A 16,903-nucleotide genomic window follows, 5' to 3' on the forward strand; every position below is an offset into this window, starting at 1 on the left:
TCCCTTTTCTTTTAACACTCTCATTAGGACGGTAGCTCAGTTTGGCAACTTGATGTAGGTAATATGCAATCTTCTCTTCTACTGTGTGTTTCAATTTCATATGAAGGATCACAAATGGCAAAATCTTTGCGCTTTTTTGCAATATTATGCTTTCAGGTGGATGCTAAAGAAGCAGCGGCTTCTCAAAGGGGCATTGAACTTATTTCATCAATAGATAGTTTTTTTTTTTTTCCTTCCTTTCAAATGATTTTACACATACATTTTTTTTTCTTTTCAACTGCTCAACCCCCTCACACAGAACCAAGGGTAATTTTATTTTAGTTGAGAAATTGGAAGTTGGACCTGACAGAATTTAAACCTTCAATCCCCAGCACTCGTACACAGCAGCCATCCAGCCAAACGAGCTTTTGCGCATACCTAAATAAATATAAAAAATAATCTATCAAATATGATGAGTTCAATTCTAATCTCCTTGTCCAAACAGATAAAAATATAACGTCAGGACTCAGGAAACTCACAAAATCCATGCGAGCTCAACATTTTTTTTTTATGGATAAAAAAAGTAAAACTAGTATACCAAAAATTCACTTTGCCATCCATGAAATTCATGCATTTCCATTCGTCAAAAATGTCGGTAACATAGTACTACAGAAATATTTGCCTAATACGTATACATTCGAAAAGAAGGTTAATTTTCAACCAGCTCTAAATATTGATAACAAAATACTCAAGTAACTTCAGAATACAATACGTATGGTTATTTGAAACTCCAATATGATTTAACAGGATGACTTTCTTTATCAACAAGCAGTACTGTTGGTTCCTTCTTCCTGATTGACTAACCATTGATCTGCAAATCAGATCCATAAAAAACATCAGAAGACAGAAGACAAAACTCAATAGTACGATCAGTGAGGCCTACCAGCATGGTCAAGAAATATTACTCCAACAGGGTTTTACTTCCAGGGGCAAGTGTCGAATGAAAAAACAAGATTCGAGAAAATTTCTAGGCGTATATATTGGAATCAATTTGCTGAATATTCGGGAAAATTTCTCTTAGGGTAGCAGTGTAGGTTGGAGACTTCACCTGCAAAACGAAAGTGACAAGTCATATACTTCAGTTCTATATTGTTGGACAGGATTTAAACTAACCATGCAGAGTATGCCTCCTTCCAAACTACCCATGCACAGATGATAAACATGCAACTGTAATCAACTTCTTTATCAGCATAGACGTTTACTAAGTATTCTATACATATATGGCATTTTACTAGATCTCAACACATGTGCAGAACCTCGTACACTATGTTAGAACTTGATGATAAACAGACTGATAGTTGATAAATAAACCAAAAGCATTCCTTATTAGAATACAAAACTGCTGAAACAGGAGTGAGCACATATCTCAGTCTACAGATTTTCACTGAGACCATAACCATATGATCCCTAGGTAGCATAAAACATTGAATATAAAGGTTTAATCTTTATGTCATCCAAAGATATGAGCATGTAAGAAAGTTCGAGGAAAGGATACCATGCAAGAACAAGATTAGGAGGCCCACCAGTAAAACCAGACAAAAACAGATGAAAATCAGAAGAGAACAAAAAAGTGTAGTGCAAATCCCCATCAACTTAGCATGTAATAATGTGCAATAAAGGTACAGTAAAAGCAGACAAAACAAATGAAAATCAGAACAGAAAATTAGTGTTGCACAAATCCCCATCAACTAGCATGTACTCAGTACAATAATGGTTCACAGAGTTTAGATTCTTAAGTAAAGGATGAACATACACATGGATTGTTTTCAAGGTAGATAGTGGCAAGTTTTCCCCTAGCACCAGCAACAGCTCCAGCAATGCCTTCAAGTGATTCCATTTGGTTATCGTTAAGCCACAAATCTTCTAACCTGTAGGAAAATCACAAGGTAAAATCAAGAAAACTACAAAGGAGACAACACGATTTCTGGAGCAATATTCTTACTCTGTCAGATTTTGAATGTCATCAACTGACATTAGCTTGTTAGATGATACGTCTAATACACGAAGGTTTACTAAGGTTGATAGGCCTTCCATTTTTGAAATGCCATTATGGCATAAGTATAGTTCTTCAAGAGCAACACAATCCTGAGAATTAATAAAAAAATAAATGCTCTTAACAAAAAAATTTGCAAGTTATAAAGAAATACAGAGTTTTTCAACAACTGGAAACCTCAAATCCTTCCATAGAAGTCAAACGATTGCTTTGCAAACTAATCTTCTTGATGCATTTCAACCCACATAGGTTTACTACTTTGATACGGTTGCGCCCTAGCCACAGCTCCTGCAAATTTGTCAAATTTTGCAAATTTTCCATCACCTGAAATCCCAAGATCAGCATTTTTAGCATCAACTCCATTCTTTAAAAACTATAAAATCTCTACGAAGTTTTACTTTAATTCCGACGCACCCTACAAATAAAAAGACCCATTAACAAAATTGCTGTAAGTTCTGCTCCTTTACTTTGCATTTGCTTTCATGGCCTTATAAACATTAAGAAGATTACAAAGCTCACCCGCAATCTGTTGGAACCAAGTTCCAGCATTAGCAACTGATGGAAGTGTTCAATCTCTTCCATCTTCGAAACTTCATTCTTGGAAACATAGAGTTCCTTGAGCGTGTTAGAGATCTTAGCCAATCCATACAAAGACGTGATTTCATTGAAAGAGACATCAAAAACCAAAAGCTTCTTGAATATGCTCGCATCGGGTATTTTCGTTCATTTATTATCTCTTAACACTAATTCCTGCCATTAACAGAAGATGCGTAAAACTCAAGTAATAGGAGGATGTACAGTGCACAGGACAATGAAATAAGTAAGAGTAGTAATCGGCCCTTAAATAAGAGATCAGTTTACAAAACAACACAAAATTTTCATTATCCTACGTTTTCTCGGCAGCCAAACAGAAATACAGCGAATGCAACACAGCAAGATCAATACCTCCAGACCGGATAAAGTGTCCCACCGAGACATCGGGTAGATAGCGGCATCGTCAATGAGGTTCTGGCGCAGCGAGAACTTCTTCAGATTCGAGAGCTGCGCGATTCGAGGGTCCAAGCTCGACAAACGATTCGCGGTGAGGTCCAACTCGATTAAACTCGGTTGTATCTCGATCGATTCGAGGTCATGAAGTTGGAAGCTGGTGAGATCTGACGGATCGAGTTTAACACAAGAGGGGGGTGAATTGTGTCCCCAAATTCCAATTGGAATCCCTTTTTCAAATTAAACAAATTAATGGCAATTAACAAGTAGCACACAAATTTGGACTCTAATGATTTTCCTAATCAATATTCAATCCAATGCAAGATGTGATACAATATAGTGAATGACCAAATATCAAATAATCAAGAATTGCACAAAACAGATTTTCAAGCAACACACTGCACACAGATTTTTCAACTCAGATTTTACCTATCAAATGATGTCAAAATGCAACGAAATTTTATATGCAATGTCACAACACCTTAATAAACACTATATCAAAATTTCAGATCAAAATTCAAAGTTTAAGGCAGTCTGCTAATCTCGGACAGATTAGGGTTTTGAAAATCCTGCAGTTTGAAACAAGTAGTAAATATAAACAAGTAAACAAAGAAATCAACACAGCGATTTATAGTAGTTCGGAGACCCTTCTCCTACGTCTACTACCTAGATTCACCAACCTAGGATTTTCCCAACTCCACTAAGGTGTGGTTTTAAGAGACCCACAAAACTCCTTACACCAAGGGTTTCTAAGAACTCCCTCAAACTTCAATGTTTACAATTTCCCCTAACAAAGGGAATTTCTCAATGGGATTTTCAGCCAAGGTTCTCACAGGTTACCTCAAAGGTATTTGGTATGGAACTCTCAAGATTACAGCAACACTCTCAAAGATAGGATTTTAAGAACAAGAGAGGTTTAGATTGTAAGTAAACAAAGCCTAAAGGATATAGGAACTTCCCTTTTGCAAAGGCAAGAGTAGTGAGAAGTCCTTGATTGTAGAGGCTTGTATTGGAGAAGATTGTTGTAGCAAATAGCAAGAAGGCTTGATGATTGATGAACTTGATAGCAAGATGTTTCTCTCAAGGATAATTTTTTCAATTTGCTTCTCCAAGTTGTATGAAAGGGAAGATCTTCTTTTAAAGGCAATTCTCTCCTATGCTTGCAGCCATTGGATCAAATTTCAAGAGTTGATCTCTACCATCCATTGCAGCTCCTAATCTTGATCATTGATGATTTGAGCAAACAAATCTCCACCATAGAGCATATAGACGTTGCACATGCTCCCTTTTTTAAGTCAAAAATTGCAAGCAAGAAAGTTGTCTTATGCACAACCATTTGATCAATGTATGTCTTCAAATCTTGACCATTCAAACTCTCTTTAATTCTCAGCCATGGATGTAGATTGTACTATGCCATCTTGTCCCTTCATTTTGAATCAAAGACTTCAAAAGTGATCCCTTAGTCAAGGATCTTGTTTGATTGCACCAACATAACTTTCTTGGTAGCACATGTCTTGAGTGAAAATGTCAAGGATCTTGTTTGATTGCACCAACCTAACTTTCTTGGTAGCACATGTCTTGAGTGAAAATGTCAAACAAGAATATATCACAAATGATAGAGAGGACAAGGTTTGTCCCACATGTTTGAAAAGAGTTGTATCTCCATGAAGACCACAACCAATAGCCTCAATGTTTGATTCATTCAACTTAATAAAGTACCTTAGTGGAAAGTTGGCAAATATAGGATTTTTCATAGTTTCCTAGAGCTCCAAGCTCATTCTTAGAAACTGGACTTCGACCACTCTTGAACATACTGAATTCTGAGCCATATGAGACCACAATGATGATTAACCTACAAGGAAATAGGAGGTAGAACTCCCCAATTGCATGTAAGCTCAAAGAGCTTCATATAGAGCGCATAGGTTAATTATATTAGAAAAACAACCCAGAAAATTCATATTACTTCATGATAAATCATTTTATATGTATTAGAATGTCCATGTAAAATTTCATAACAATCGGAAATCGTTTGGTCACTCAACCAAGCAATTTGATCACTAATAGTGAAACCGATAAATTCTAAGTGTAAATTCAAAGTCATTTTGCTAACTCAGTGTAAATGACCTTTTCTCTTGAACTTTACTAAATCAAATATGTTCATAGTGATGAAACTAAGATGCACACGAAATTTCATTTAAATCGGAGTTCATTTGGTTCACCACGTTCACAAAGAACACATATGCACAAAATTAGGTAAAACCTAGTTTTGGCGGAATTTAAGCATATGACCAAATATATATGTGATGCACTTAATTTCTCATGATTATAGTCCTAGAACATATATTAAACCTTCATGTATATGTGATTCAAGTTTCAAGTCATTTGGACCTAAGTTGGTTAAGATATGATAATTGGAAAATTGATGCTCTAACTTAGTCCATGTATGTTTGTTTTCAAAACTTAATTTCCAGCACTATCTAAAAAATATATAGTCATTTAAATTCAATTCATATAAATCAAATATTGCTTTAATGTTTCATTATGATTTATAAATGATTTAATATCATCAAAATTAGACATATAGGACCATAGGTCCAACAATCTCCCCCTTTTTGATGATTACAAAACATGCATGATATAAATGTCTATTTGATTGTAATTGAATTTAATATCAATTCAAAGTGCATTAAAAAGTTTAATGATATCAATTTAAAACACTTTTGAAACTCATATACAACTTTAGTTAAGTAAGCTTAGCTCCCCCTTACTTTAACATCTATTCTCTCTCAATCATGGCATATACACTCCCCCTTAAGTTATGCCTATATATGCATTTTGGCAAATGATTTTAATGCAATTTATCATCATGTCTCTCCCCCTTTTTGTAATAAATCAAAAAGTGGAGAACTAAGGGGTTGATGCAAGTTTTGTAAAAGATTTATAAGCATTTTTGAGATTTTATCACAAAAGTGATTTAAGACCATAAACATACTTCAAATAATATCAAAACTAGTTCTCATCAACAAATAGTCATGGCAACACACCAATTGAACTAATAGAACCTAAGTGACCTAATTTGGAGCCTATCACACTAAGTGACGCATGGCCTCCTAATGACACTAGGTTACTCCCCCTTCAATCATGCATACCAATTTATACATTTAGCTTATAAGCACATATCACCAAGAAAATATAATAAGCATTCAAGTTCAATCTTGGGATATCAATCAAACAAGGATATGCATTCAAGTAATATGCTCTCAAGGTGCTTCACACAAACCCAATGCATTTCTTAGTTTTATGAATCTATCCTTAGCTAAAAGTTTAGTGAACAAATCGGCAATATTATGTTCCCCTTCTACATGTTCAAGCACAATGTTCTTTTTAGCAACATGATCTCTAATGAAATGATGTCTAATGTCTATATGCTTAGCTTTACCATGATATATAGGATTCTTAGACAAATGTATGGCACTTATGTTATCACAAAGAATTGGAATGTTTGAAAATTCCATATTAAAATCAAGCATTTGTTGTTTAATCCAAAGCAATTGGCAAGTACAACTACCAATAGCCATATATTCGGCTTCGGTAGTGCTCAAAGCAACACATGTTTGCTTCTTGGAGAACCAAGATATGAGCATATTTCCTAGGTATTGACAAGTACCACTAGTACTTTTCCTATTTATTTTGCAACCCGCAAAGTCGGCATCTACAAATGAATGCAAGTCAAATGAAGATTTCTTATCATACCACAACCCTAGGGAAGGTGTGTCCTTTAAGTACCTAAGAATCTTCTTTATGGCCATGAGATGTGTTTGCTTAGGATTAGATTGAAATCTTGCACACATGCAAACACTAAACATAATATCGGGCCTAGATGCGGTCAAGTAAAGTAAACTACCAATCATTTACCTATATCTCTTTTGATCAACATCATTACCATCTAGGTCGGGTTCTAATTTGGTTCCCAATCCCATAGGTGTGGATGAACCTTTAGAAATATCCATGCCAAACCTTTTTAATATCTCATTTGTATACTTAGTTTGACTAATGTGAGTGCCAAGTGGGGTTTGTTTAATTTGTAAACCTAGAAAGTAAGTCAACTCACCAATCATACTCATTTCAAATTCATTCTTCATGCATAATGCAAAATCTTCACACATAGATTCTAATGTAGCACCAAACACAATATCATCAACATATATTTGCACAATTAGCATATCAAGACCTTTGTATTTAATAAACAAAGTATCATCAATACTACCACATTGAAAACCATTTTCAAGCAAGAACTTAGACAATCTTTCATACCAAGCTCTAGGAGCTTGTTTTAAACCATATAAAGCCTTGTCTAGTTGGTAAACATGGTTTGGAAATTTCTTACTTTCAAATCCGGGAGGTTGTTTAACATAAACTTCCTCATTTATCACACCATTTAAAAATGCACTTTTCACATCCATTTGAAAAAGTTTGATATTTTTGTAACATGCAAATGCAAGCAATAATCTAATAGCCTCTAACCTTGCAACCGGTGCAAAGGTTTCATCAAAGTCAATGCCCTCTTCTTGGCAATATCCTTGGGCCACTAATCTAGCTTTGTTCCTAGTTACATTACCATTTTCATCCATCTTATTCCTATAGACCCATTTTGTTCCTATAATGGTGTGGTCTTTAGGTTTAGGACAAAGAGTCCAAACCTTACTTCTCTCAAATTGTTCTAACTCCTCTTGCATGGCATACACCCAATCATCATCATGCAAAGCATCACGTACATTTTTAGGCTCTACTAAAGAAAGCATGGCAAAAGAGTTTAAAGGATTAGAATTGACCGTAGAGTCCCTTTTGGCTCTTAGTTGCCTTCCTTGATGCAAGTCTCCAATAATTAGTTCTTTTGGATGAGACTTCATCACCTTGTATTTGTGAACACCCAGTTGTTCCATAGCATTTTCAGCTTCATTTTGTTCTTCATTTCCCTCGGGTTCACCTTTACTTTCTTCATTTGGTGGTGTTTCTTCATTTGAGATATTCATCTCCCTTAAGTTCTCCACCAAAGGGACATCATCTTCATCTTCTTCTAGCTATTGTACTCCATGTGTACCTTCATTTTTGTGCTTCAAAGGATGTTCCAAATCTGAAAAATTATTTTCTACACGCACATTTGGAGCAAGTGTGGTCATATCATCGAATTTAACATTTACACTTTCTTCCACAATTTTAGTTCTAGAGTTAAATACTCTATATGCTTTAGATGATGATGAATATCCTAAAAATATTCCAATGTCACTCTTTGCATCAAATTTATCCAAATTGTCTTTGGTATTTAAAATAAAACATTTAGCACCAAAAACCTTAAAGTAATCTACTTTAGGTTTCTTGCCATACAAGAGTTCATAAGGAGTTTTCTTTAATCATTTTCTAATGCTAAGTCTATTACTCACATAACATGCATTACTAGTAGCTTCGGCCCAAAAATATTTAGCAAGATTATATTCTAGAAGCATGGTTCTTCCTAGTTCTTGTAAAGTTCTATTCTTCCTTTCTACAACCCCATTTTGTTGAGGTGTCCTAGGAGCACTAAACTCGTGTTTAATACCAAAAGAAGCACACAAAGAATCAAAATTAGCATTTTCAAATTCACCTCCATGGTCACTTCTAATTTTTGAAACTTTTAAGTTATGCTCATTTTGCAATCTCCTAAGTAAGTTTTCAAAAGCATGCAATGCATCACTTTTATGCACAAGAAACAAACACCATGTAAATCTAGTATAATCATCCACAATAACAAATGCATAGTATTTTCCACCTAGACTCCTAACTCTACTAGGACCAAATAAATCCATATGTAACAATTCTAGAGGCCTAGAAGTACTAATATCAAGTTTAGGCTTAAAAGACTCTTTAATTTGTTTACCGCTAACACAAACATCACAAACATGTTCAACATTGAAATTTAACTTAGGCAATCCTCTAATAAGTTCATTGGCACACAACTTTTTCAATGTAGACATTCCGATATGACCTAATCTTCTATGCCAATGCAAAGCATCATCATTCTTAGCAAGCAAGCAAGATATTTTAGAATTTTTCATAGCATCAAAATGCATTACATACATATCACCACTTCTACTTCCTAATTTCACAACATTACCATAAACATCAAAAACATAACATTTATCATTTTTGAAAAGAATATCAAAGCCTTTATCGGCTAAGTGACTAACACTCAATAAATTAAAAGATAAATTTTCAACCAATCTTACTTCACTAAGGGAGAAAGAAGAGTTACCTATGGATCCCAAGCCTAGGATCTTACCTTTGACCTTGTCTCCAAAGGTTACAAATCCTCCATTCTTCTTTGCTTCAAAGGATGTGAATAATGAAGCATCTTCCGTCATGTGTCTAGAACAACCACTATCCAAATACCATTTGCATGATTCGGATTTGGATTTTAAGCACACCTAGATAAATACATGTTTAATATACCTTAGGTATCCAAACTTTGGATCCTTTGGGGTTAGTAGCAATAAAGGCATATGCATCAATTTTGAAAGTTCTCATCACATATGCTTTCTTTTCAAAGTCATTCAACCCTTTAGGCACCCAAACCTTCTTCACATAAACTTTTCTCTTCCTAGGTGTAGTTCCCTTAGGAACATTAGCCTTACCCTTGGGGTAGGTACCATTTTTGTTCACATTGACCGTGGCCTCCTTAGCCTCTAGGGTGTCCTTAAGTTTCATAGGATCATATCCTAATCCACTCTTGTCAAGATAATGTCTTTGAGATGCAAGAAGTTCATCCAATTTAGAAGAACTCATAGAAAATTTTGAAAATTGTTTTTCAAGCATATTGTATTTCTCATTGGCCATATCAAGCTCTTTTTGTAGAGAAGAAGAGTTAGGCATAATAATGCACTCATGATCATCCCATGTATCCAACTCACCTTCTAGCTCATGAATCCTAGCATGCAAAGCATCTAAGTCATGTGAATTGCTAGATGATGCAATGTTACTAGAATTAACACATGTTTTCAATTGATTTTTTTAAATCCTCATTTTCTTGAACTAATGCATCAAGTGAAAAACATACATCATCATATTTAGATTTCAAATCACAACACTCATTTAGATGCATTTTTTCTACTTTAGAAAGTCTACTAACTTCTTTCTTAGCATGCTTGTGTTTATGCATCAATTTCTCATAAGCAATATAAAGTTCATCATAAACACAAGAGAGCTCATCATAAGAAGATTTAGAAGATGTTACTATCTCATCCGAATTTGATGAGGACACTTCCTCTTCCTCATTTGCCATGAGACACAAGTTGGCTTGGAGTTCCTCTTCACTATCACTTGAAGATGATGATGAAGAATCATCCCAAGTGGCCTTGAATGCCTTCTTCTCCTTCTTCCCTTTTTCCTTCTTCTTCTCTTTCTCTCTATATTCCTTATGCTTCTTCTTTTGAAGCTTAGGGCAATCGGCCATAAAGTGACCTACTTTGCCACACTTAAAGCAAGTACTCTTTTCTTTCTCTTTCTCCTCTCTCTTTTCTTTAAAAGCCTTTCTATTCTTGAATCCTCCACGTTTGTTCATCTTCAAGAACTTTTTGAAATGCTTAGCTAATAGGGCTGCCCCTATTTCACTATCATCATCACTAGAATCCGAACTAGTGTCACTATTGATCCTAAGAGCTAAGCCATTTTTCTTAGGTGGTGCATCTTCCTCATCTAATCTTGACATCTCCAACTCATGTGTCATTAGACTTCCTATTAATTCCTCTATCTTAAGCTTCCTAAGGTCTTTAGCCTCTTTAATGGCTACTACCTTATCTTTCCAAATCCTAGGTAAACTCCTAAGGATCTTTTGGACCTTATCAACTTCCTCATATGGTTTGTTCAAAGCTTCTAATTCATTACATATGCAAGTAAGTCTAGAAAACATCTCCCTAATGCTCTCACCCTTATTCATTCTAAAGGTCTCAAACTCGGTGACTAGCATGTTTATCTTAGAGTCCTTCACTTGACTTGTTCCTTCATGCTTCAACTCTAACATATCCCAAATCTCCTTTGCACTCTTACATTGAGCTATGTAATCAAATTCACTCCTAATAAGTGCAATGTGCAAAGTGTTGATTGCCTTATTATTTAGGCTAAGTAATCTCTTATCTTCCTTAGTAAACTCACTCTTTTCCTTATCTACCATCTCATCACCCAAAAGTTTCCTAGGAACATAAGGACCATTCTCTACAACTTCCCACAAATCATAATCAATGGAATTTATAAAAATTTTCATCCTATTTTTCCAAAAACCGTATTGCAAGCCATTGAAAAATGGTGGTCTATTCATGGATAGGCCTTCGGCCTCACCATAAGAATTAATATTTGCCATAAATATGCCAAATAGGATATAACTCCTAGTTTTAGCTAACCTGCTCCGATACCAATTGACGGATCGAGTTTAACACAAGAGGGGGGGTGAATTGTGTCCCCAAATTCCAATTGGAATCCCTTTTTCAAATTAAACAAATTAATGGCAATTAACAAGTAACACACAAATTTGGACTCTAATGATTTTCCTAATCAATATTCAATCCAATGCAAGATGTGATACAATATAGTGAATGACCAAATATCAAATAATCAAGAATTGCACAAAACAGATTTTCAAGCAACACACTGCACACAGATTTTTCAACTCAGATTTTACCTATCAAATGATGTCAAAATGCAACGAAATTTTATATGCAATGTCACAACACCTTAATAAACACTATATCAAAATTTCAGATCAAAATTCAAAGTTTAAGGCAGTCTGCTAATCTCGGACAGATTAGGGTTTTGAAAATCCTGCAGTTTGAAACAAGTAGTAAATATAAACAAGTAAACAAAGAAATCAACACAGCGATTTATAGTAGTTCGGAGACCCTTCTCCTACGTCTACTACCTAGATTCACCAACCTAGGATTTTCCCAACTCCACTAAGGTGTGGTTTTAAGAGACCCACAAAACTCCTTACACCAAGGGTTTCTAAGAACTCCCTCAAACTTCAATGTTTACAATTTCCCCTAACAAAGGGAATTTCTCAATGGGATTTTCAGCCAAGGTTCTCACAGGTTACCTCAAAGGTATTTGGTATGGAACTCTCAAGATTACAGCAACACTCTCAAAGATAGGATTTTAAGAACAAGAGAGGTTTAGATTGTAAGTAAACAAAGCCTAAAGGATATAGAAACTTCCCTTTTGCAAAGGCAAGAGTAGTGAGAAGTCCTTGATTGTAGAGGCTTGTATTGGAGAAGATTGTTGTAGCAAATAGCAAGAAGGCTTGATGATTGATGAACTTGATAGCAAGAGGTTTCTCTCAAGGATAATTTTTTCAATTTGCTTCTCCAAGTTGTATGAAAGGGAAGATCTTCTTTTAAAGGCAATTCTCTCCTATGCTTGCAGCCATTGGATCAAATTTCAAGAGTTGATCTCTACCATCCATTGCAGCTCCTAATCTTGATCATTGATGATTTGAGCAAACAAATCTCCACCATAGAGCATATAGACGTTGCACATGCTCCTTTTTTTAAGTCAAAAATTGCAAGCAAGAAAGTTGTCTTATGCACAACCATTTGATCAATGTATGTCTTCAAATCTTGACCATTCAAACTCTCTTTAATTCTCAGTCATGGATGTAGATTGTACTATGCCATCTTGTCCCTTCATTTTGAATCAAAGACTTCAAAAGTGATCCCTTAGTCAAGGATCTTGTTTGATTGCACCAACATAACTTTCTTGGTAGCACATGTCTTGAGTGAAAATGTCAAGGATCTTGTTTGATTGCACCAACCTAACTTTCTTGGTAGCACATGTCTTGAGTGAAAATGTCAAACAAGAATATATCACAAATGATAGAGAGGACAAGGTTTGTCCCACATGTTTGAAAAGAGTTGTATCTCCATGAAAACCACAACCAATAGCCTCAATGTTTGATTCATTCAACTTAATAAAGTACCTTAGTGGAAAGTTGGCAAATATAGGATTTTTCATAGTTTCCTAGAGCTCCAAGCTCATTCTTAGAAACTGGACTTCGACCACTCTTGAACATACTGAATTCTGAGCCATATGAGACCACAATGATGATTAACCTACAAGGAAATAGGAGGTAGAACTCCCCAATTGCATGTAAGCTCAAAGAGCTTCATATAGAGCGCATAGGTTAATTATATTAGAAAAACAACCCAGAAAATTCATATTACTTCATGATAAATCATTTTATATGTATTAGAATGTCCATGTAAAATTTCATAACAATCGGAAATCGTTTGGTCACTCAACCAAGCAATTTGATCACTAATAGTGAAACCGATAAATTCTAAGTGTAAATTCAAAGTCATTTTGCTAACTCAGTGTAAATGACCTTTTCTCTTGAACTTTACTAAATCAAATATGTTCATAGTGATGAAACTAAGATGCACACGAAATTTCATTTAAATCGGAGTTCATTTGGTTCACCACGTTCACAAAGAACACATATGCACAAAATTAGGTAAAACCTAGTTTTGGCGGAATTTAAGCATATGACCAAATATATATGTGATGCACTTAATTTCTCATGATTATAGTCCTAGAACATATATTAAACCTTCATGTATATGTGATTCAAGTTTCAAGTCATTTGGACCTAAGTTGGTTAAGATATGATAATTGGAAAATTGATGCTCTAACTTAGTCCATGTATGTTTGTTTTCAAAACTTAATTTCCAACACTATCTAAAAAATATATAGTCATTTAAATTCAATTCATATAAATCAAATATTGCTTTAATGTTTCATTATGATTTATAAATGATTTAATATCATCAAAATTAGACATATAGGACCATAGGTCCAACAAGATCAAGGACCGTACTTGAGGGATCAATTTCTACCGTCTCATCTCCTACATCTACGTTCCACTGGGTCCCGTCGTCCATTGATGAAAGGTTTGCAAACAGAGCAGAATCAGTTTGCCTGTAATAATGGCTTCGATTACCCGGGGAGAGAACGAATCGGAATCAATGAAGAATGTTTCTCGTATTGGGCCTTTCGATGTGTGGACCTTGGTCCGGGCTTCATGACTCGTTACGGCCCAATATCATTCGTTTTAGCCAACTTCGCTTCTTTCGTGAGGAGTCCTGCCGATATCCAACTAATGACTCCTCTTCAGTCTCTCCTTCTCCGGCGGTCAATAAGCCAAGCACGCAAGTATATGATCCTCTCTGTTCATTTCAATCGCAGTCTTGCTTCAATAGACACATATGTTCATGCTGTTCACACTATGCAATCAAACCCAGTATCCGTAGATTCAGCACTAGATCCAGCCAAAGTCATTGCAACCAAATTATCAAACTGTAGTAACTTACAAGAGTTGAACCAAATTTACGCCAATATCATCCGAACCCAAATGCTTGAATCACACTCTGCCCCATTTCACTGGAACAACATTATGAGATCATACACCAGGCTAGAAGCCCCACAAAAGGCGCTTCACGTCTTCATAGCTATGTTGCGAGCCGGTGTCTCTCCTGATTGCTACACGCTACCAATTATTCTAAAAGTTGTGTGCCAACTTTTCGCCGCCGGCCTTGACGGTCAGCTTCACTCCATGGCTTTAAAGCTCGGGCTCCAGTCTCACGAGTACTGCGAGAGTGGGTTCATTAATTTGTATGGTAAATCGGGAAATTTTGAAAATGCTCTTCAAGTGTTTGAAGAAAATCCTGACAGAAAGTTGGGTTCGTGGAATGCCATAATATCGATTTTTCGCCATGGTGCTCGTGCCAGGGAGGTAATAGAGATGTTTATGGAGATGAGGAGATGTGGGTTTGAGCCGGATGATGTCACTATGGTTGGTGTAACTTCTGCTTGTGGGAGTTTAGGGGACTTAGACTTAGCTTATCAGTTGCATAAGTGTGTTCTACAAGCTAAAACCTTTGAGAAATCAGATATTCTGATGTTGAATTCGCTAATAGATATGTACGGAAAATGTGGCCGGATGGACTTGGGACGTAAAGTGTTTTCGCATATGGATGAACGCAATGTATCATCATGGACATCAATGATAGTGGGGTATGCAATGCACGGCCATGTTAATGAAGCACTTGAATGCTTTCGGTGCATGAGAGAGGCCGGCGTGAGGCCAAACAATGTGACCTTCATTGGGTTGCTAAGTGCGTGTGTGCATGGCGGTACAGTACAAGAGGGCAAGTATTATTTTGATATGATGAATAACGTTTACGGAATAAAGCCCCAGCTACAGCATTACGGATGCATGGTGGATCTCCTTGGCCGAGCAGGGTTGTTGGAGGAAGCAAGAAAGATGATAGAGGAGATGCCAATGAGAGCGAATGTTGTGATATGGGGGTGTTTGATGGGTGCCTGTGAGAAATATGGTGATGTGAAGATGGGAGAGGTGGTGGCTAAGCATTTACAGGAATTGGAACCTTGGAATGATGGGGCTCATGTGGTTCTATCCAATATCTACGCCAGTAGAGGTTTGTGGGAAGAAGTTGAGAGGATAAGAAGGGAAATGAAGCAGAGTGATCTTGAAAAGATTCCAGGCTATAGTTTGGCGACAAGATCAGATTGAAACCTCTGAAATTTTTTCATTCTTTTGAGTTAACCACGATATGCAGGTTTGTTCATAACTTCATATTGTAATTTGATATATATGCACGCCTCCTTTCTTGTGATTGTCATTCCTCCATAAAAAGGTAAACAACATCCGTGCACAAAACTCCCGCACGGGCCATGGGCAGTCGGACATACAAGATGTACACAAACATTACCCCATGTAATTCTACAATTAATATTATGATCGGATGATGAAACTGAGTGGAACCTATTGGCTTATTGAATGTGTTTATTGAGCTGTATAGAAACAATAATGAGTGGAGCCTTCGGTCTTTTCTCAATTTCTTAACTTTCATATAATACTCGCAAACAATATTGGGTATCCGAATTTACCATGTAAGATAGAATTTAATATAACTGCATCTTGTGTGAGTTTTTTTTTTTTTTTTCCCTTTTAAAAACAAGAATGATTTACAAATTATCTTTCAAGGGTTAGGATCAATCAACTAAACAAATTAAATTCCCGCCATTCGCGATTTTTGTTTATCCTATAAGAAATTCTTATGTGTAAGTCTCGAGTTTATGTCTATATTAAATGTTCAAATGATAAATTTGTATGATATCTCTTTATTGGCTAGTAAGAAATTGTTTGTTTATTATAAATAGAAGAATTGCTTTGATCCAAATAATGATTATACAAAAACCAAACTTTATATATATGTTATGAAATGGTATAAGTTGCATTTGAGAATTCACAAGGAAAATAAGTTTTGAAAGAGAGTAGTCTCATACTCTCATGTCATAATTCGGATTGTTCAGATCAGTTCACCATTCGCCATGTGTAGTGGTGTAAGGGATCTGTTGTAATACCCTTTATGGGTAAACATAATTTTTATTTTTATTTTTAAAAAACATAAAAATGTAGTATTATTCATAACGAATTTAACGGTATATTTTTTATTCAAAACAAAAATCAAATTCGTAGTGATCAAAATATTGAATATTTTGATTTTATATTCGATGGTCTAAAATTGTTATGTATTTTTCATGGTTTCATTACGATGATGACACTATGTATTTATCATTTTAAAAAATAAAAATAAAATTTTGTATTGTCTAAAAAGAGCATTAATGCCATTACAGCGGCGCCCCCTACTCTCATAGGTGCTTGGGACCTGCTATATCATATTTGAGGTAGTAAAAATTTTTTATTTATTTTTTAAAAATTATATATGTATAGTATTCGGTCTAACGAATCCAATGATATATTTTTTGTTTGAAACAAAAATC

The 16,903-nt window shown here is 35.4% G+C and overlaps 1 protein-coding gene and 1 pseudogene across 1 annotated transcript; one reads left to right on the top strand and one right to left on the bottom strand.

Moving 5' to 3' along the window:
* Positions 1–576: 576 nt before the first annotated feature.
* On the bottom strand, positions 577–14,027 carry LOC120004756 (annotated as a pseudogene).
* LOC120004754 (pentatricopeptide repeat-containing protein At1g77170, mitochondrial) lies at positions 13,948–15,920 on the top strand. The gene has a single exon (XM_038854044.1). The coding sequence runs from the start codon at positions 13,980–13,982 to the stop codon at positions 15,627–15,629; it is 1,650 nt and encodes a 549-aa protein (XP_038709972.1). The 5' UTR covers positions 13,948–13,979; the 3' UTR covers positions 15,630–15,920.
* The last annotated feature ends 983 nt before the right edge of the window (positions 15,921–16,903 follow it).

Source organism: Tripterygium wilfordii, chromosome 9, assembly GCF_013401445.1.
Source record: "Tripterygium wilfordii isolate XIE 37 chromosome 9, ASM1340144v1, whole genome shotgun sequence".
In the NCBI taxonomy this organism is placed as follows: domain Eukaryota; kingdom Viridiplantae; phylum Streptophyta; class Magnoliopsida; order Celastrales; family Celastraceae; genus Tripterygium; species Tripterygium wilfordii.

Excerpts from the sequence above, each read along its gene's own strand:
- LOC120004754 (XM_038854044.1), top strand. The coding sequence starts at position 13,980 with ATGAAAGGTTTGCAAACAGAGCAGAATCAGTTTGCCTGTAATAATGGC.